The 20,977-nt window shown below is 52.2% G+C and overlaps 1 protein-coding gene across 1 annotated transcript in view; it reads left to right on the top strand.

Annotated features, from left to right (window-relative positions):
- asphd2 (aspartate beta-hydroxylase domain containing 2) overlaps window positions 1-20,977 on the top strand; it is a 68,910-nt gene that overhangs the window by 5,291 nt on the left and 42,642 nt on the right. Inside the window, 2 exon segments of the mRNA XM_072476260.1 lie at window positions 5,872-6,295; window positions 6,297-7,002. Of these exon segments, the coding sequence (XP_072332361.1) occupies window positions 6,194-6,295; window positions 6,297-7,002 (808 nt within the window). The 5' untranslated portion in view covers window positions 5,872-6,193.

Below are 20,977 nucleotides of genomic sequence, written 5' to 3'. Positions count from 1 at the left end.
TATCCCCATCCTATTCATTTATTTGTCAAGATTGCCCCTTAAATGTTACTATCGTCCCTGCATCCACCACCTCCTCCGGCAGCGAGTTCAGGCACCCTACTACCCTCTTGTGTAAAAATACTTGCCTCGTATATCTCCTCTATACCTTCCCCCTCGCACCCTTAAACCTATGCACCCTAGTAATTGACCCCTCTACCCTGGGAAAAAGCCTCTGACTATCCACCCTGTCTATGCCCCTCATAATTTTGTAGACCTCTATCAGGTCACCCCTCAACCTCTGTCGTTCCAGTGAGAACAAACCGAGTTTATTCAACCGCTCCTCATAGTTAATGCCCTCCATACCAGGCAACATCCTGGCAAATCTCTTCTGCACCCTCTCTAAAGCCTCCACATACTTCTGGCAGTGTGGCGACCAGAATTGAACACTATACTCCAAGTGTGGCCTAACTAAGGTTCTATACAGCTGCAACATGACTTGCCAATTCTTATACTCAATGCCCCGGCCAATGAAGGCAATGAGACTTCAACTTCCCCAATATTGACTGGGAGTCACTTAGTTCTAGGGGCTTGGACGGGGCAGAGTTTGTATGGAGCATCCAGGAGGGCTTATTAAAACAATATGTAGATAGTCCAATAGGGAAGGGGCTGTACTGGATCTGGTATTGGGGAATGAGCCTGGCCAAGTGGTAGAAGTTTCAGTCGGGGAGCATTTCGGGAACAGTGACCACAATTCAGTAAGTTTTAAAGTGCTGGTGGACAAGGATAAGAGTGGTCCTAGGGTGAATGTGCTAAATTGGGGGAAGGCTAATGATAACAATATTAGGCGGGAACTGAAGAACCTAGATTGGGGGCGGATGTTTGAGGGTAAATCAACATCTGACATATGGGAGGCTTTCAAATGTCAGTTGAAAGGAATTCAGGACCGGCATGTTCCTGTGCGGAAGAAGGATAAATACGGCAAATTTTGGGAACCTTGGATAACGAGAGATATTGTAGGCCTCGTCAAACAGAAAAAGGAGGCATTTGTCAGGGCAAGAAGGCTGGGAACAGACAAAGACTGTGTGGAATATAAAGAAAGTAGGAAGGAACTTAAGCAAGGAGTCAAGAGGGCTAAAAGGGGTCACGAAAAGTCATTGGCAAATAGAGTTGGATAGGGCAAATAAGGAAAATCCCAAGGCTTTCTACACGTACATAAAAAGCAAGAGGGTAGCCAGGGAAAGGGCTGGCCCACTGAAGGACAGGCAAGGGAATCTGAATGTGGAGCCATTGGAAATGGGCGAGGGTACCAAATGAATACTTTGCATCAGTATTCACCAAAGAGAAGGTTTGATTCCCGGCTTGGGTCACTGTGCAGAGTCTGCACGTTCTTCCCGTGTGTGCGTGGATTATCTCCGGGTGCTCCGGTTTCCTCCCACAATCCAAAGATGTGCAGGTTAGGTGGATTGGTCATGATATATTGCCCTTCGTGTCCAAAAAAAGGTTAGGTGGGGTTACGGGGATAAAGGGGATAGGGTGCAGGCATGGGGTAGGGTGCTCTTTCCAAGAGCCGGTGCAGACCCGATATGCCGAATGGCCTCCTTCTGCATTGTAAATTCTATGATTCCTCCTGCTCATTCCCCTTGGTCGTGCATTCCTTTGCTTTTTAATAAGGAATCTAATTCGGGGAGGTGATGGCGTAGTGGTATTGTTACTGGACTAGTGAACCACGAGACCCAGGTTCAAATCCCGCCACTGCAGATGGTGGAATTTCAATTCAATAAAAACCTGGGATTAAAAGTCTAATGATGATCATGAAATCATTGTCGATTGTCGTAAAAACCCACCTGGTTCACTAATGATCTTCAGGGAAGGAAATCCTTACGTGGCCTGGCCTACATGTGACTCCAGACCAGCAATGTGTTTAATTTTTAACTGCCCTCTCAAGGGCAATTAGGGATGGGCAATAAATGCTGGCCCAGCCTGCGATGTCCACATCCCATGAACGAATATTTTATAAACTTCCTTTTGAAAGTTACTATTGAATCTGCTTCCACCACCTTCTCAGGCAGTGCTTTCCGGATTGTAGCAACTCCATGAGTAATAAAAATTATCCTTGTCTTCCTTCCCCTGGGGTTTCTGTCAATTATTCTAAATCTGTGTGCTCTGGTTACTGACCTTCCTGTCAGTGGAAACAGTTTCTCCCCGTGCACTCCTAATTTTGGGCACCTCTGTTAAACCTCGCCTTAACCTTCTCTGTTCCAAGGAAAACAATTCTTTGTATGGCTTCAACATACGTGGGGATGGCCCTTGGCTGTGTGATGAGAACTGGCACTCAAAGTGTATGATAAGAGCACCATAACACATCAGTATCTAGATCATCTTGTCAATCAGCTGATTTTTTATTATGTCATGTCGGTGTTATATCGAATATTGGTGTGGCCACAGTTGGAGTTCTGTGTGCCATTCTGGTCGCCATATTATAGGAAGGATGTTGCAACATGCATTGTTATCTGCATTTCCAAATTTAAACAGGACAGGCCAATTTCGGGCATGGAAGATCCCCCTGATTAGCAAGTTTGCGGATGATACTAAGATTGCAGAAGTTGTGGATAGTGATGAAGATTGTCAGAGAATACAACAGGATATAGATAGGCTGCAAAATTGGGCAGAGAAATGGCAGATGGAATTTAACCCGAACAAATGCGAGGTGATGGATTTTGGTAGATCCAATTCAGGTGAGAGCTATAAAATAAATGGCAGAACCATCAGGAGCATAGAGAGACAGAGAGAAAAATTGGGCAGAGAAATGGCAGATGGAATTTAACCCGAACAAATGCGAGGTGATGGATTTTGGTAGATCTAATTTAGGTGGGAGCTATAAAATAAATGGCAGAACCATCAGGAGCATAAAGACACAGAGAGATCTTGGCGTGCAGGTCCACAGATCCTTAAAAGTGGCAGCACAGGGGGGAAATGGTGGTAAAGAAAGCATATGGCATACTTGCCTTCATCGGACGGGGTATCGAGTATAAAAGCTCGAAAATTATGTTACAGTTATATAGAACGTTGGTTAGGCCACATTTGGAATACATAGAACATACAGTGCAGAAGGAGGCCATTCAGCCCATCGAGTCTGCACCGACCCACTTAAGCCCTCACTTCCACCCTATCCCCGTAACCAATTAACCCCTTCTAACCTTTTTGGTCACTAAGGGCAATTTATCATGGCCAATCCACCTAACCTGCAAGTCTTTGGACTGTGGGAGGAAACCGGAGCACCCGGAGGAAACCCATGCAGACACGGGGAGAATGTGCAGACTCCGCACAGTGTGGCCTAGCGGGAGAATCAAACCTGGGACCCTGGAGCTGTGAAGCCACAGTGCTATCCACTTGTGCTACCGTGCTGCCCATCATCAGAGGCTGGTGGGATGGCATTGCACTGCCGACCCATCGTCACCTGCCATATTTTACGTGGATGCCTGGCAGGGCTGCCAATTTGTGGGTGTAAAGTCCAGCCACAAGTGTTAGTCTAGATTAAATGCTCTAATTCATGAATAGGGCTTGAACCCACAATCACCCCAAGCTGAGAGCTGACACTTAAAATTGAGAATACTTAGCTCAGTACTTTCTTCCGTCTATGCAGAAATTAATGCTGATTGCAAATTTCTTCAATATTTTTAAGTACAACAATTTTATCATTTACATGTTGTGTCAAGGAGTGTGCCACACTGACTCGACTGTTTTGATGATTTTTAGAAAAAAGTATTTATTCAAATTTTAACAATTTTACATTTAACACATAACATTATTAAACAAAATAAATCCAACACCAATCCCTGAACCATCCACAAACCTCCAACCAACTTCCCCACCTTGTTGCTTCCCTAACCCCCTAGCAGTTGACAGCAACCAGCTCCCCGAAATGTAGTGCAAACAAACCCCATCTTTTATGGAACCACACATGTTTTTAAAAATTCATTTACGGGATGTGGCCGTCGCTGGTTAGGCTAGCATTTATTGTCCATCTGTAGTTGCCCTTCAGAAGGTGGTGGTGAGCTGCCTTTTTGAACCGTTGGAGTCCTGGAGGTGTCTGTGTCCAATTCTGGTCACTGCATTACCAGAAGGACGTGGAGGCTTTGGAGAGAGTTTACCAGGATGTTGACTGGTATGGAGGGTATTAGCTATGGGGAGAGATTGAATAAACTGGGATTGTTCTCCCTGGCGAGACAGAGGCTGAGGGGCAACCTGTTAGAAGTTTATAAAATTATTAGGGGTATAGATAGGGTGGACAGTTGGAGGCTTTTTCCCAGGGCGGGAAATGACAATTACAATGGGGCACCGGTTCAAGGTGAAGGGGGAAATAGAAGGATACAGGTGGTTGGTCTAGATAGGACATGTGATCGACGTAGGCTTGGAGGGCCGAAGGGCCTGTTCCTGTGCTGTATTCTTTGTTCTATTCACTCCCTTTTGGGGAGCACAGGAAGAGGCCACCTCATGTGTTTATACTCCACATGAGCCTTCTCCAGTCCAATTATCACTTCCCACCTTGCCTATTACACTCTAATCCCTTTACCCTCATGTATGCATCAAGCCTCCCTTTGAATGCATCAATGCTTCATCACTCCATAAGGCAGTGCATTCTCATCACTCTGTGGAAAGAAATTCCTCCTAAACTTGTTTGACCTGTTAATGGCTATCTTGTACTTGTGCTCACATGTCCTGGGCTCACCCACACTTGGAACCAGTTTATTTAAATCCAATAGAATCCTTACCATGCAGAACGAGGTCATTCGGTCCATCGAGCCTGCACCGACCATCTGAACGAGCACTCTACCTAGGCGCTCTCCCCACCCTATCCTTGTAACGCAAAACATTGATCACAGCCAATCCATCTAACCTTCACGGCTTTGGACACCAAGGGGCAATTTAGCACGGCCAGTCCACCTATCCTGCACATCTTTGGACTGTGGGCAGGGCAGGACAGTGGCGCAAGTGGTTAGCACGGTTGCCTCACGGCGCCGAGGTCCCAGGTTCGATCCCGGCTCTGGGTCACAGTCCGTGTGGAGTTTGCACATTCTCCCCGTGTTTGCGTGGGTTTCGCCTCCACATCCCAAAAGATGTGCAGGGTAGGTGGATTGGCCACGCTAAATTGCCCCTTAATTGGAAAAAATGAATTGGATGCTCTAAATTTATATATTTAAAAAAATCTTTGGACTGTGGGAGAAAACCTGAGCTCCCGGAAGAAACCCACACAGGCTACAGGGTGAATGTGCAAACTCCACATGTCACCCTGGCCGGAATTGAACCCAGGTCCCTGTGAGGCAACAGTGCTAACCACCCGTGGCACTAATAGCTTAATTTTAAAAAGCTCCATCATTGTCCATTTAATGTTTGTGTGTGCTGTTGAAATAGTAACGGCATTACACAGGCAGATTTGAAAACTAACTTTACAAAAATTCAGTCTATTGCTTGTATCTACTTATGATTCACAGAAACTCATCCATACACTAATAGTCCTTCAAACTGTCCTCTTGTGTATAATGGGGATAATTTAAGTTGACAATTTGTAGCTGGATTTTCAGAACACCAAATGCATCTGATAATTGTTGACCTTCCTACTAATTTGGCCAGCCCTGCTTCTCCCCTAATTCTTTATCTTCAAGGTTTTATAGAGTGCTAAAATGTTATAAAATACCGTTTCACAAATGGATTTTTATTTTGCTGGAATGTTGTGTTTATTATCAATTGCAAAGCTCTCCATTTTTTTGAATTATTCTTGCCTTTATCAAAAGTGTCTCAATGTCAAAAATGTATGTTATATTCTTTCAATCCAATTTATTGTGAGACTAATTCTGTGTATGTTTGTGTCTGTCTCTATGCTCTTATTTATAGGAACTTGGGGCTTTTAGCGATGCTGATTTATAACCAGATGCTCTAAAACAACAATCTAAATCGAGGCTTGCTGGTTTCTCTTCTATGCAGCAGGAAGATCGTGGTAATGTGTATGTTCTGTGAGACGTGCAGACAGACTAAATATCTCCTGGCTGCTGACAGTGCTCAGGAGCCAAAATGCCACCCTTGCCTGTCGATTAGACCACGGCTGCTATTTTCCATGTAAAAGATTACTAACCCTGCATGGTGTGGTGTGCCTGTGCAAAAGTCGAAGACTAACAGTGTTGCCTTGTCACATCGATCTAACCGGAACCTTGGAAACATGTTCATTGAATGGTTCACAGACTGGGACCTGACACTGGACCAAATGAAAGGCTTGGTTCTGGCAAGCCTGCAGGCACTCAGAGAGTGTGATGTAACTGCGGGTCACCACATTTGCCTGCATCCTGGCACTTTTTGTGTGGTACTGTTACCACGTAGGCAGCGAACAACCTCGCAGCTACGCTCCAGTGAATGCCATGATGCAGAGTGCCGATGTAAATGGTTTGCAAAATGGTTACATGTACTGCCAGTCTGCCGATTGCGTAAGGTGCAGCCACAACGAGGGACGCAATCAGAAACTTTATCACAATCTGCAGGAGTATGCCAAGCACTACTCGTGGTCGGGAATGGGACGGATCCACAAAGGAATCCGAGAACAGAGCCGCTATTTGAACAATAGGCCATCCATTCAGAAGCCAGAAGTTTTCTTCCTGCCTGACTTGCCGACGACTCCTTATTTTTCACGTGATGCCCAGAAGCATGACGTCGAGCTGCTTGAACGGAACTACCAAGCCATTCTGCCTGAGTTTGAAGTGATCTTCAAGGCCTTCTCAAACTGCAGTCTTCCACAGGGCTGGAAGGTAAACAGCACCCCCAGAGGCGAGTGGTTCACCTTCTATCTGGTTAACCAGGGCATCTGTGTTCCCAGTAATTGCAGAAGGTGCCCTCGGACATACCGGTTGCTAAGCGGTCTTCGAACGTTCATCAGTAACAATGTCTTTGGGAATGCCTGTTTCTCCGTCATGAACCCAGAAACACTCATTACTGAACACTATGGCCCAACAAATGTTCGGATCCGTTGCCATTTAGGTTCGTGAGTATTTCTTAACATTTTACTGGCCATAATAAGCTGTGCTCGGTGTGTGCCATGAAGGTACTGCTTGCCGTATGTCTTAGTATCTTCAATGGCAAAAAAAAATTCAACTCTTGGAAATTGTACGGGGTTTCATGACATTCCAGTCTCAGACTTAGATAGTAAGCTGCATTAGGCAGCCCTTATTTGAGTAATTTATTACAAACTCCTGGACTCCCAACATTAGATTGCTTATTACGGTGTTTTTTTTTCCTAATTTTTTTGAAAAGTTTTTGTTGTGCTCTTTCTGGTGAGAAAGTGTAGGTATTTTGACATTTTAAGGCATCAAGTCACTTCCAGGTGTTATTTCTCCCACTCAGCCCTCAATAACATAGAATTATATGTACAAATTGCCCCACAGAAACAGACAGTTTGGCCTAACCAGCCTCTTTCCACACGAATAGTAGTCCTAATCCTGTAGGCATACCCAGTTCCCATCTCACCTTTTACCCATTTTCTCCAACAACTTATCTAACCTATTCCAACCTGTTAATGCAAAAACCTCCTGCGTAGTTTAAAAAAAAAAAGATTTTCCCAATGTTCCCATTATTATTATTATTTGCTTGCATGGAATTTGAGCATCAAAACAGACTGGATTGGATGAAATGGCCTGCTTGTGTTGTAGCATCTATGCATTTCTGTGTAAATACCTTCATGAAGAACACTCCTTAGTGTATGAATGTGCTATTTTCTAATCACACTCCCTGCCCAAGTGAGATCATCAGTTAGTATTTAAAGTGTCATGAGTTTACCAAATGTTTACCAATATTTCTGCTTGTGGTTTTTAAGCTGCTGCCACATAGTGGGGTGGGATTCTCCCAGCCCTAGGCCGGAGAATCCGCACGACGTGCCACTCCGCCCCAATGCCGGCACGCGATTCTCCGCCGAGCGGAGAATTGGCGCCGGCATGGTTGGCACGTCGCGGGCCGCTCTACACGGCCGGCCCGTCGATTCTCCGGCCCGGATGGGCCCAGCAGCCGTAAGAAAACAACCGAGTCCTGCCGGCGTCGTTCTAATCTGCTCTGGGCTGGCGGGACCTCGGCGTTGAAGGGTCGGGTGGCGGTCTGTGGGTGGGGGAGGGGGGGCTCTGACCTGGAAAGGGGGGGGGCCTCCGATGTGGCCAGGCCCACGATCGGGGCCCACCGATCAGCGGGCTGGCCTCTGTGGCTGGGGACCTCCTTTCCTAAGCGCCGGCCCCTGTAGTCCTGCGCCATGTTGCGTCGGGGTCAGCGCGCTGAAGGATGCCACTGCGCATGTGCGCGTTGCTGCCGGCGCCACTACGCAATGAGCGGATCCCACGGCGCACAGTTTGCGCCGGGGATCGGCAACTGGAGCGGCACGAACTGCTCCAGCGCCGTGCTGGACCCCTGTAGGGGCCAGAATTAGTCCTGGGAGCAGCCCGTTCACGCCGTCGTAAAACACGACGACGTTTACGACGGCGTGGACACTCTGCCGCAGGATTGAAGAATCCCGCCCAGTGGTGTTTCCACATAATGACGTGACAGAGATTTGAATTTTATGGCGGAAACATAGAAAATAGGAGCAAGATGAGGCCATTTGGTCCTTCGCCCTTGCTCCGCCATTCATTATGGTCATGGCTGATCACCCAACTCAATAGCCTAATCCCGTTTTCCCCCCGTATCCTTTGATCTCCCTTCACCCCAAGTGCTATATCTAACTGCTTCTTGAAAACATATGTTTTGGCCTCAATTACTTCCTGTGGTAACGAATTCCACAGGCTCACCACTCTCTGGGTGAAGAAATTTATCCTCATTTCTGTCCTAAATGGTCTACCCCATATCCTCAGATTGTGATCAGGGTTATAATGAAAAGGATCTGCAATTCTATAATGCCTTGTCAAACATAGCACCCTGAGTACTTTGTCATGAGTGTGTTTTTGTGGGCTCCCTATGTGGCTTACTGTCATTGTTTTATATGGTAAAGGTGACCAAATGGCCATAGGCTGCTTTCCCCTTTGAGGGGGAGAGCAGATATGTGATGATTGAACCTGAGAATCACCACTCGCAGGCGAGAGGCAAGGTTGAGATGGCGGCAGGGCCTTCATGAATAACCTCAGCCGGTACGGGTTCATTGTTTTATAATGGCGCTGAGAGGCACATTGGGACATTTCATTGTTGTTAAAGGTGCCATATAAATATAAGAAGATTGTTGCTATTTTGCATGAATGATGTTCCAATGACACAAATGACCAGCTAATCTATTTTTTGGTGATATCAGTTGAGTGTGAATCTTAGTTGGGAGAATTCCCTTTTTATTCTATGTCAGCCATGGCTCAGTTGGTAGCATTCTCTCTTCCAAATAGAAAGGTTATCAGTTCAAGCTCTCTCCAAAATCAAGAGTGCCATTTCTGGGCAGTACCGAGGGAACACTGCACTGTCAGAGGAGACATTGAACTGGCCAACCCCCTCAGCCATACGTAAGTGATCCCACGACAATATTTCAAAGAGCAGGTGGTGTTCTGTCCAAGTATCCTGGCCAATATTTATTCCTCAATCAACATCACTAACAGATTAAAACAAGCGTCTGCTTATTATCACAATGCTGTTTATGGGAGCTTGGTAGGGCAGCAAGTTGGCTCAGTGGTTAGCACTGCAGTCTCACAGCACCGAGGTCCCAGGTTCGATCCCGGCTCTGGGTCACTGTCTGTGTTTGCGTGGGTTTCGCCCCCACAACCCAAAGATGTGCAGGCTAGGTAGATTGGCCATGCTAAATTGCCCCTTAATTGGAAAAAATGAATTGGGTGCTCTAAATTTTTTTTTTTAATTATTTTGTTTATTATGAGGTGCTTTGGCACATCCTGGGGTAAAGAAACCTGCATATATCGATGACAGTCTTTCTTTAAATAAAACCGTGGAGTGCTTTTGATACTTCTCAGAGCTACTGGGATGTAGTTTGATTAAAACCTTATGTGCACTTTGTAGTGGTCACATTAAAAGCACCATCTAAATACTTGCATGTATGTTTAAATCCTTTCTTTAGTTCTTTGGAAAGTGTCAGCCAGGATTTTCCACGTAGTTGTTGAATTAATGGGTCTGATGTAATTGTCACTGTATTGAGTGACACTCGAGAAGTTGATTACCAGTGAGTTACATTCCACAGGAAATCGTAGGTGAGAGTGATTATAATATCTCACTAAGTGAATGAAATGTCACGATGAAGCCATGGCAGCAGAATTCGAAAGCTTTATCATAGCATTAGGTTGAGATTAATGTCATTGATATTTTGATATGTATTCTGGAGGTGTTTTGAATGCTACCTAATTGCTCACTGGTAAAAGCATTGTTGTATCAAACATAGAAAATCGAAACAGGAGGAGGCCATTCGGCCCTTTGAGCCTGCTCTGCCATTCATTATGATCATGGCTGATCATTAAATTCATTACCCTGATCCCGCCTCTCCCCCCCCACCCCATATCCCTCAATCCCTTTAGCCCCAAGAGCTATATCTAATTCCTTCTTGAAATTACACAATATTTTGGCCTCAACTATTTTCTATGGGAGCGAATTTTACAGATTCACCACCCTAGATGAAGAAATTCCTCCTTATCTCAGTCCTAAAAGGTTTACAATCCCTTATCCTCAAACTATGACCCCTAGTTCTGCACTCGCCCACCATTGGGAACATCCTTTCTGCATCTGCTCTGTCTAATCATGTTAGAATTTTGTAAGTTTCTATGGGACTCCCCTCTCACTCTTCTAAACCCCAATGAATATAATCCGAACCGACTTTGTCTCTCCTCATATGACAGTCCTGCCATCCCAAATCAGCCTGGTAAACCTTCGCTGAACTCCCTCCATAGCAAGAACATCCTTCCCCAGACAAGGACACCAAAACTGCACACAATACTGCAGGTGTGGCTTCACCAATGCTCTATACAATTGCAGACCAGAAAGTCTCTGAAAAATATTGAGGATGCAGAAAAGTCAACCAAGATTCTGGACTGGGTTTGGTTTGGTGATCATAGAATCGTAGAATTTACAGTGCAGAAGGGGGCCATTCTTCCCATCGAGTCTGCACCGGCCCTTGGAAAGAGCACCCTACCCAAGCCCACACCTCCACCCTCACCGTAACCCAGTAACCCCACTTTTGTGAGGGCCACGAAGAGTCCAGCACGAGTTTTAAGGATACAAAGTAATAACATTTATTTACAATAACATATATATATATATATATATAACAGCAGCAGCAACTTCCCTTGCTGCACACTCCTTCCTGCTGGTTCCAAACTGGCCAGCTTTATTTATACTTGGAGTTTACTAATGGTTTCTCCGCCCCCCTCATTGGGGAAGCTCATACTCCCACAGGATTGTGGGATTGTCATTAGTCCCCAGCCAATGGTAAGCAGGCAGGTTACACCCACCCAACCTTTTTGAACACTAAGGGCAATTTAGCATGGCCATTCCACCTAACCTGCACATCTTTGGACTGTGTGAGGAAACCGGAGCACCCAGAGGAAACCCATGCACAGAACGTGCAGACTCCGCACAGACAGTGACCCAAGCCGGGAATCGAACCTGGGACCCTGGAACTGTGAAGCAAGTGTGCTAACCACTGTGCTACCGTGCTGCCCAATAAGATGATAGGGTTGAAAAGCTTGTGAACACTCACTCATACCTCATGCATGAAAGATGGTCACCTGGCTGAAGTGTCAAAAGTTAGTTCCTGTCACACAAGAAAGCACTTGAGATAGAGAGGAAAATAGATGATCGAAATAAAATGTTACCTTCTTTTCAGTGTTAACGTTTTTTGTAACAGTCCTATCAATGTTGCAATGAGGCAGGAGAGCACGGGGGGGGGGGGGGGGGGGGGGGGATCCTGTGAAAATGTTGCTCATGTAAAGAGCTGCAGCAGTGTCCAGAGCTAACTTTGGGGAATACATTTTGAAAGGCAGCAACTCACCTCACTCAGGAAAAAGTGAATGACCTGAAACTGGGATTGTTTCCTGTTGGCATTGCCAGGAAACTAGTACACTCAAATAGCCAGCACCTCACTTAAGTTTGTCGAGGAACAAGAACTGCCCTATGTCTGTGTCCCACTCAAACTCCCCGATCCAACCCATTACATAATGTAGCCACCTAAATTGGCCACCTCCCGATTTAAAATGGCGAACAGCAAAGGCTGATGGGAAAGTCAGCCAACATAGACAGAAACTAGCAGCTGCAGGTTTGCTGTGTATTTACCTCTGCAAAGGCCAGACAACATCAATACCAGCAACCATCAGCATAACAAAGTAACAGTCATCTGCATATTTATGAGCAATCCCCAGGAACAATAAGTAACATTTTGGACACACAAAGCAAAGCCAGACTCCCCGGCGCCAGCAGGAGCCAACACAAAGGAGGTGAACGAGCACCTCATGACCGCCCATCGATCAGGGAACCGCTCCAGTATTGGAGAAAATCGAACCAAGCGATTGGGACAAAGTCCAATCACTTGGGACCAGGTACAGGGTCCGCCCCGAAAGGCGGGAAGCCCCTGGGGACTATTAAGAGTTGAACCCCAAGTTCAAATCGCTCTCTTCACCTCTTCTTCCTGCCCGGGTCACCCAGCAACACAAACCAACATTGACCGTGACCGGTGCAGTGATCATCGACTGAAGTAAGTCTTAATTCAACGCTCACTACGGGATAGGCGCTCCTAGCTACCAATCCGTACCAACTTCGAATCCCGCAGACTCAGAACCCGAACGAAAGGCCATTTGTTCCCCTGACCTGGTGGGCCAGTCCTAAGTTAAGTATAGGCCTGTTAGTTATAGAAGTAGCTTAGACGTAGAATTTGTGCATGAGTAGCGATTACTGTGTATAATAAATGTGCTTTGATTTAAATCTTACTAATCGGTGTACTGGGTTATTGATCATTACTCGGACTTGAACCTCATGGCAGTATCATAAGGATACCTGGCGACTTGAGAGCAAAGGTAATAAAACAGAGCAATTGAACCAAGGAGAAAATTAGCAACAATAAGAACATCAGAACTAGGAGCAGGAGTAGGCCACCTGGCCCCTCGAGCCTGCTCCGCCATTCAATGAGATCATGGCTGATCTTTTGTGGACTCAGCCCCACTTTACGGCCAGAACACCATAACCCTTAATCCCTTTATTCGTCAAAAAACTATCAATAAAAACATTTAATGAAGGAGCCTCAACTGCTTAACTGGGCAAGGAATTCCATAGATTCACAACCCTTTGGGTGAAGAAGTTCCTCCTAAACTCAGTCCTAAATCTACTTCCCCTTATTATGAGGCTATGCCCTCTAGTTCTGCTTTCACCCGCCAGTGGAAACAACCTGCCTGCATCTATCCTATCTCTTCCCTACATAATTTTATATGTTTCTATAAGATCCCCCCGCATCCTTCTAAATTCCAACGAGTACAGTCCCAGTCTACTCAATCCCTCCTCGTAATCCAACCCCTTCAGCACTGGGATTAACCTAGTGAATCTCCTCTGCACACCCTCTAGCGCCAGTACGTCCTTTCTCAGGTAAGGAGACCAAAACTCAACACAATACTCCAGGTGTGGCCTCACTTACACCTTATACAATTGCAGCATAACCTCCCTAGTCTTAAACTCCATCCCTCTAGCAATGAAGAACAAAACTTAATTTGCCTTCTTAATCACCTGTTGCACCTGAAAACCAACTTTTTGCGACTCATGCACTAGCACACCCAGGTCTCTCTGCACAGCAGCATGTTTTAATATTTTATCATTTAAATAATAATCCCTTTTGCTGTTATTCCTACCAAAATGGATAACCTCACATTTGTCAACATTGTATTCCATCTGCCAGACCCTAGCCCATTCACTTAACCTATCCAAATCCCTCTGCAGACTTCCGGTATCCTCTGCACTTTTTGCTTTACCACTCATCTTAGTGTCGTCTGCAAACTTGGACACATTGCACTTGCTCCCCAACTCCAAATCATCTATGTAAATTGTGAACAATTGTGGGCCCAACACTGATCCCTGAGGGACACCACTAGCTACTGATTGCCAACCAGAGAAACACCCATTAATCCCCACTCTTTGCTTTCTATTTATTAATTAACCAATCCTCTATCCATGCTACTACTTTACCCTGAATGCCATGCAATCTTTATCTTATGCAGCAACCTTTTGTGTGGCACCTTGTCAAAAGCTTTCTGGAAATCCAGATATACCACATCCATTGGCTCCCCGTTATCTACCGCACTGGTAATGTCCTCAAAAAGTTCCACTAAATTAGTTAGGCACGACCTGCCATTTATGAACCATACTGCGTCTGCCCAATGGGACAATTTCCATCCAGATGCCTCGCTATTTCTTCCTTGCTGATAGATTCCAGCATCTTCCCCTACTACCGAAGTTAAGCTAACTGGCCTACAATTACCCGCTTTCTGCCTACCTCCTTTTTTAAACAGTGGTGTCACGTTTGCTAATTTCCAATCCGCCGGGACCTCCCCAGAGTCTAGCGAATTTTGGTAAATTATCACTAGTGCATTGCAATTTCCCTAGCCATCTCTTTTAGCACTCTGGGATGCATTCCATCAGGGCCAGGAGACTTCTCTACCTTTAGCCCCCTTAGCTTGCCCATCACTACCTCCTTAGTGATAACAATCATCTCAAGGTCCTCACCTGCCATGGCCTCATAGTTACCTTCCTGTTCAGCACTTTTTTGCTCGGCTAGTCCTATTTTGCATATACATTACAGTCTGATCGCTTTCTCTATGCTATCGTGTGCGTGTGTGTGGGTCCATACGTCCCGCACTCTCTGTCCCCCTCCCTTTGCTCCCTCTCTCTGACCCCCATCGCTCCATCTCTTTGTCCCCCATCGCACCTTCTCTCTGTCCCCCATCGCTCCCTCTCTCTGTCCCCCATCGCTCCCTCTCTCTGTCCCCCCTCGCTCCCTCTCTCTGTCCCCCCTCGCTCCCTCTCTCTGTCCCCCCTCGCTCCCTCACTCTGTCCCCCCTCGCTCCCTCACTCTGTCCCCCCTCGCTCTGTCCCACCTCGCTCCATCCCTCTGTCCCCCCTCGCTCTGTCCCACCTCGCTCCATCCCTCTGTCCCCCCTCGCTCCCTCTCTCTGTCCCCCCTCGCTCCCTCTCTCGGTGCCCCCTCGCTCCCTCTCTCTGTACCCCCTCGCTCCCTCTCTCTGTCCCCCTCACTCCCTCTCTCTGTCCCCCTCGCTCCCTCTCTCTGTCCCCCTCGCTCCCTCTCTCTGTCCCCCTCGCTCCCTCTCTCTGTCCCCCCTCGCTCCCTCTCTCTGTCCCCCCTCGCTCCCTCTCTCTGTCCCCCCTCGCTCCCTCTCTCTGTCCCCCCTCGCTCCCACTCTCTGTCCCCCCTCGCTCCCTCTCTCTGTCACCCCTCGCTCCCTCTCTCTGTCCCCCCTCGCTCCCTCTCTCCCCCCTCGCTCCCTCTCTCCGTCCCCCTCGCTCCCTCTCTCTGTCCCCCCTCGATCCCTCTCTCTGTCCCTCCTCGCTCCCCCTCTTTGTCCCCAATCGCTTCCTCCCTCTGTCCCCCCTCGCTCCCTCTCTGTCCCTCCTCGCTCCCTCTCTGTGTCCCCCCCTCGCTCCCTCTCTCTGTCCCCCCCCTTGCTCCCTCTCACTGTCCCCCCTCACTCCCTCTCTCTTTCCCCACTCGCTCCCTCTCTCTGTCCCCCCTTGCTTCCTCTCTCTGTCCCCCCTCGCTCCCTCTCTCTGTCCCCCCTCGCTCCCTCTCTGTCCCCCCTCGCTCCCTCTCTCTGTCCCCCTCGCTCCCTCTCTCTGTCCCCCTCGCTCCCTCTCTCTGTCCCCCTCGCTCCCTCTCTCTGTCCCCCCTCGCTCCCTCTCTCTGTCCCCCTCGCTCCCTCTCTCTGTCCCCCGTCGCTCCCTCTCTCTGTCCCCCGTCGCTCCCTCTCTCTGTCCCCCTCCCTACTCTCACAGTCCCCCCTCGCTCCCGCTCTCTGTCCCTTCTCGCTCCCCCTCTCTCCCTCCCTCTGTCCCCCCTCGCTCCCTCTCTCAGTCCCCCCTCGCTCCCTCTCTCTGTCCCCCCTCGCTCCCTCTCTCTGTCCCCCCTCGCTCCCTCTCTCTGTCCCCCCTCGCTCCCTCACTCTGTCCCCCCTCGCTCCCTCACTCTGTCCCCCCTCGCTCTGTCCCACCTCGCTCCATCCCTCTGTCCCCCCTCGCTCCCTCTCTCTGTCCCCCCTCGCACCCTCTCTCGGTGCCCCCTCGCTCCCTCTCTCTGTACCCCCTCGCTCCCTCTCTCTGTCCCCCTCACTCCCTCTCTCTGTCCCCCTCGCTCCCTCTCTCTGTCCCCCTCGCTCCCTCTCTCTGTCCCCCTCGCTCCCTCTCTCTGTCCCCCTCGCTCCCTCTCTCTGTCCCCCCTCGCTCCCTCTCTCTGTCCCCCCTCGCTCCCTCTCTCTGTCCCCCCTCGCTCCCTCTCTCTGTCCCCCCTCGCTCCCACTCTCTGTCCCCCCTCGCTCCCTCTCTCTGTCACCCCTCGCTCCCTCTCTCTGTCCCCCCTCGCTCCCTCTCTCCCCCCTCGCTCCCTCTCTCCGTCCCCCTCGCTCCCTCTCTCTGTCCCCCCCTCGATCCCTCTCTCTGTCCCTCCTCGCTCCCCCTCTTTGTCCCCAATCGCTTCCTCCCTCTGTCCCCCCTCGCTCCCTCTCTGTCCCTCCTCGCTCCCTCTCTGTGTCCCCCCCCTCGCTCCCTCTCTCTGTCCCCCCCCCTTGCTCCCTCTCACTGTCCCCCCTCACTCCCTCTCTCTTTCCCCACTCGCTCCCTCTCTCTGTCCCCCCCTTGCTTCCTCTCTCTGTCCCCCCTCGCTCCCTCTCTCTGTCCCCCCTCGCTCCCTCTCTCTGTCCCCCCTCGCTCCCTCTCTCTGTCCCCCTCGCTCCCTCTCTCTGTCCCCCCTCGCTCCCTCTCTCTGTCCCCCCTCGCTCCCTCTCTCAGTCCCCCATCTCTCCCTCTCTCTGTCGTCCCTCGCTCCCTCTCTCTGTGACCCCTCCTTCCTCGCTCTGTCCCCCCTCGCTCCCTCACTCTGTTCCCCTCCCTCTCTTTCTCTGTCCCTCTCACTCCATTTCTCTCCTCCTCTCTGCCACCCTGCTCTCCTTCTCTGTCTCCCACTCTCTCTTTCTCTGCCCCCTCCCTCTCGTTCTCTGTCTCCCTCCCTCTCTTTCTCTGTCCCCCTCGTTCCCTTTCTCACCACCTCGCTCGCTCTCTCTCCCCCTCGCTTCCTCACTCTGTCCCCCCCCTCGCTCCCTCCCTCCCCCCTCGCACCCTCCCTCCCCCTCGCTCCCTCTCTCCCCCCTCGCACGCCCTCTCCCCCTCGCACCCTCTCTCCCCCCTCGCACCCTCTCTCCCCCCTCGCTCCCTCTCTCTTCCCCTCGCTCCCTCTCTCTCCCCCTCGCTCCCTCTCTCTCCCTCTCGCTCCCTCTCTCTCCCCCTCGCTCCCTCTCTCTCCCCCTCGCTCCCTCTCTCTGTCCCCCCTCGCTCCCTCTCTCTGTCCCCCCCCCACGCTTCCTCTCTCTGTCCCCCCCGCTCCCTCTCCCTGTCCCCCCTCGCACCCCCTCTCTGTCCCCCCTCGCTCACTCTCTCTGTCCCCTCTAGCACCCTCACTCTGTCCCCCCTTGCTCCCTCTCTCTGTCCCCCCTCGCTCCCTCTCTCTGTCCCCCCTCGCTCCCTCTCTCTGTCCCCCCTCGCTCCCTCTCTCTGTCCCCCTCGCTCCCTCTCTCTGTCCCCCCTCGCTCCCTCTCTCTGTCCCCTCTCGCTCCCTCTCTCTGTCCCCCGTCGCTCCCTCTCTCTGTCCCCCGTCGCTCCCTCTCTCTGTCCCCCGTCGCTCCCTCTCTCTGTCCCCCGTCGCTCCCTCTCTCTGTCCCCCGTCGCTCCCTCTCTCTGTCCCCCGTCGCTCCCTCTCTCTGTCCCCCGTCGCTCCCTCTCTCTGTCCCCCGTCGCTCCCTCTCTCTGTCCCCCGTCGCTCCCCCTCTCTGTCCCCCGTCGCTCCCTCTCTCTGTCCCCCGTCGCTCCCTCTCTCTGTCCCCCGTCGCTCCCTCTCTCTGTCCCCCGTCGCTCCCTCTCTCTGTCCCCCGTCGCTCCCTCTCTCTGTCCCCCGTCGCTCCCTCTCTCTGTCCCCCGTCGCTCCCTCTCTCTGTCCCCCGTCGCTCCCTCTCTCTGTCCCCCGTCGCTCCCTCTCTCTGTCCCCCGTCGCTCCCTCTCTCTGTCCCCCGTCGCTCCCTCTCTCTGTCCCCCGTCGCTCCCTCTCTCTGTCCCCCCTCGCTCCCTCTCTCTCCCCCTTGCTCCCTCTCTCTCCCCCTCGCTCCCTCTCTCTCCCCCTCGCTCCCTCTCTCTCCCCCTCGCTCCCTCTCTCTCCCTCTCGCTCCCTCTCTCTCCCCCTCGCTCCCTCTCTCTCCCCCTCGCTCCCTCTCTCTGTCCCCCCTCGCTCCCTCTCTCTGTCCCCCCCCCCACGCTTCCTCTCTCTGTCCCCCCCGCTCCCTCTCCCTGTCCCCCCTCGCACCCCCTCTCTGTCCCCCCTCGCTCACTCTCTCTGTCCCCTCTAGCACCCTCACTCTGTCCCCCCTCGCTCCCTCTCTCTGTCCCCCCTCGCTCCCTCTCTCTCCCCCTTGCTCCCTCTCTCTCCCCCTCGCTCCCTCTCTCTCCCCCTCGCTCCCTCTCTCTCCCCCTCGCTCCCTCTCTCTCCCTCTCGCTCCCTCTCTCTCCCCCTCGCTCCCTCTCTCTCCCCCTCGCTCCCTCTCTCTGTCCCCCCTCGCTCCCTCTCTCTGTCCCCCCCCCCACGCTTCCTCTCTCTGTCCCCCCCGCTCCCTCTCCCTGTCCCCCCTCGCACCCCCTCTCTGTCCCCCCTCGCTCACTCTCTCTGTCCCCTCTAGCACCCTCACTCTGTCCCCCCTTGCTCCCTCTCTCTGTCCCCCCTCGCTCCCTCTCTCTGTCCCCCCTCGCTCCCTCTCTCTGTCCCCCCTCGCTCCCTCTCTCTGTCCCCCTCGCTCCCTCTCTCTGTCCCCCCTCGCTCCCTCTCTCTGTCCCCTCTCGCTCCCTCTCTCTGTCCCCCGTCGCTCCCTCTCTCTGTCCCCCGTCGCTCCCTCTCTCTGTCCCCCGTCGCTCCCTCTCTCTGTCCCCCGTCGCTCCCTCTCTCTGTCCCCCGTCGCTTCCTCTCTGTCCCCCGTCGCTCCCTCTCTCTGTCCCCCGTCGCTCCCTCTCTCTGTCCCCCGTCGCTCCCTCTCTCTGTCCCCCGTCGCTCCCCCTCTCTGTCCCCCGTCGCTCCCTCTCTCTGTCCCCCGTCGCTCCCTCTCTCTGTCCCCCGTCGCTCCCTCTCTCTGTCCCCCGTCGCTCCCTCTCTCTGTCCCCCGTCGCTCCCTCTCTCTGTCCCCCCTCGCTCCCTCTCTCTCCCCCTTGCTCCCTCTCTCTCCCCCTCGCTCCCTCTCTCTGTCTCCCCTCGCTCCCTCTCTCTGTCCCCCCCAAACGCTTCCTCTCTCTGTCCCCCCCACTCCCTCTCTCTGTCCCCCCTCGCACCCTCTCTCTGTCCCCCCTCGCTCACTCTCTCTGTCCCCTCTCGCACCCCCCACTCTGTCCCCCCTCACACCCTCTCTCTGTCCCCCTCTCTCCCTCCCTCTGTCCCCCCTTGCTCCCTCTCTCTGTCCCGCCTCGCTCCCTCTCTCTATTCCCCCTCGCTCCCTCTCTCCGTCCCCCCTCGCTCCCTCTCTGTCCCTCCTCGCACCCCCTCTCAGACCCCCTCGCTTCCTCCCTCTGTCCCCCCTCGCTCCCTCTCTCTGTCCACCCTCGCTCCCTCTCTCTGTCCCCCTTCGCTCCCTCTCTCTGTCCCCCCTCGCTCCCTCTCTCTGTCCCCCCTCTCTCTGTTCCACCTCGCTCCCTCTCTCTGTCCCCCCTCGATCCCTCTCTCTGTCCCCCCGCGCTCCCTCTCTTTGTCCCCCCTCGCTCCCTCTCTCTGTCCCCCCTCGCTCCCTCTCTCTTCCCCCCTCGCTCCCTCTCTCTTTCCCCCCTCGCTCCCTCTCTCTTTCCCCCCTCGCTCCCTCTCTCTTTCCCCCCTCGCTCCCTCTCTCTTTCCCCCCTCGCTCCCTCTCTCTTTCCCCCCTCGCTCCCTCTCTCTTTCCCCCCTCGCTCCCTCTCTCTTTCCCCCCTCGCTCCCTCTCTCTTTCCCCCCTCGCTCCCTCTCTCTTTCCCGCCTCGCTCCCTCTCTCTTTCCCCCCTCGCTCCATCTCTCTCCCACTCTCTGCCCCCCTGCTCCCCTTCTCTGTCCCCCTCTCTCTCTTTCTCTGTCCCCCTCTCTCTCTTTCTCTGTCCCCCTCATTCCCTCTCTCTCCCCCTCGCTCTCTCTCTCTCCCCCTAGCTTCCTCACTCTCTCTCCCCCTCGCTCCCTCTCTCTCCCCCTCGCTCCCTCTCTCTCCCCCTCTCTCCCCCTCGCTCACTCTCTCTCCCCCTCGCTCCCTCTCTCTCCCTCACCCCCTCGCTCCCTCTCTCTCCCCCTCGCTCCCTCTCCCCCTCGCTCCCTCTCTCTCCCCCTCGCTCCCCCTTACTCCCTCTCACTCCCCCTACCTCACGCTCTCTGCCCCCCTCGCTCACTCACTCTGCCACCCTCGCTCACTCACTCTGCCCCCCTCGCTCACGCTCTCTGCCCACCTCGCTCACACTCTCTGCCCCCCTCGCTCTCTCCCTCGCTACCTCACTCTCTCCCACTCTCTCTGTCCCCTCTCGCACCCTCACTCTGTCCCCCCTCGCTCCCTCTCTCTGTCCCCCCTCTCTCCCTCCCTCTGTCCCCCCTTGCTCCCTCTCTCTGTCCCGCCTCGCTCCCTCTCTCTATTCCCCCTCGCTCCCTCTCTCCGTCCCCCATCGCTCCCTCTCTGTCCCTCCTCGCACCCCCTCTCTGACCCCCTCGCTTCCTCCCTCTGTCCCCCCTCGCTTCCTCTCTCTGTCCACCCTCGCTCCCTCTCTC

This window comes from Scyliorhinus torazame, chromosome 1 (assembly GCF_047496885.1).
Source record: "Scyliorhinus torazame isolate Kashiwa2021f chromosome 1, sScyTor2.1, whole genome shotgun sequence".
Lineage (NCBI taxonomy): Eukaryota > Metazoa > Chordata > Chondrichthyes > Carcharhiniformes > Scyliorhinidae > Scyliorhinus > Scyliorhinus torazame.
The sequence above is the reverse complement of the archived record's forward strand: the minus strand, read 5'-3'. Positions and strand labels throughout refer to the sequence as shown.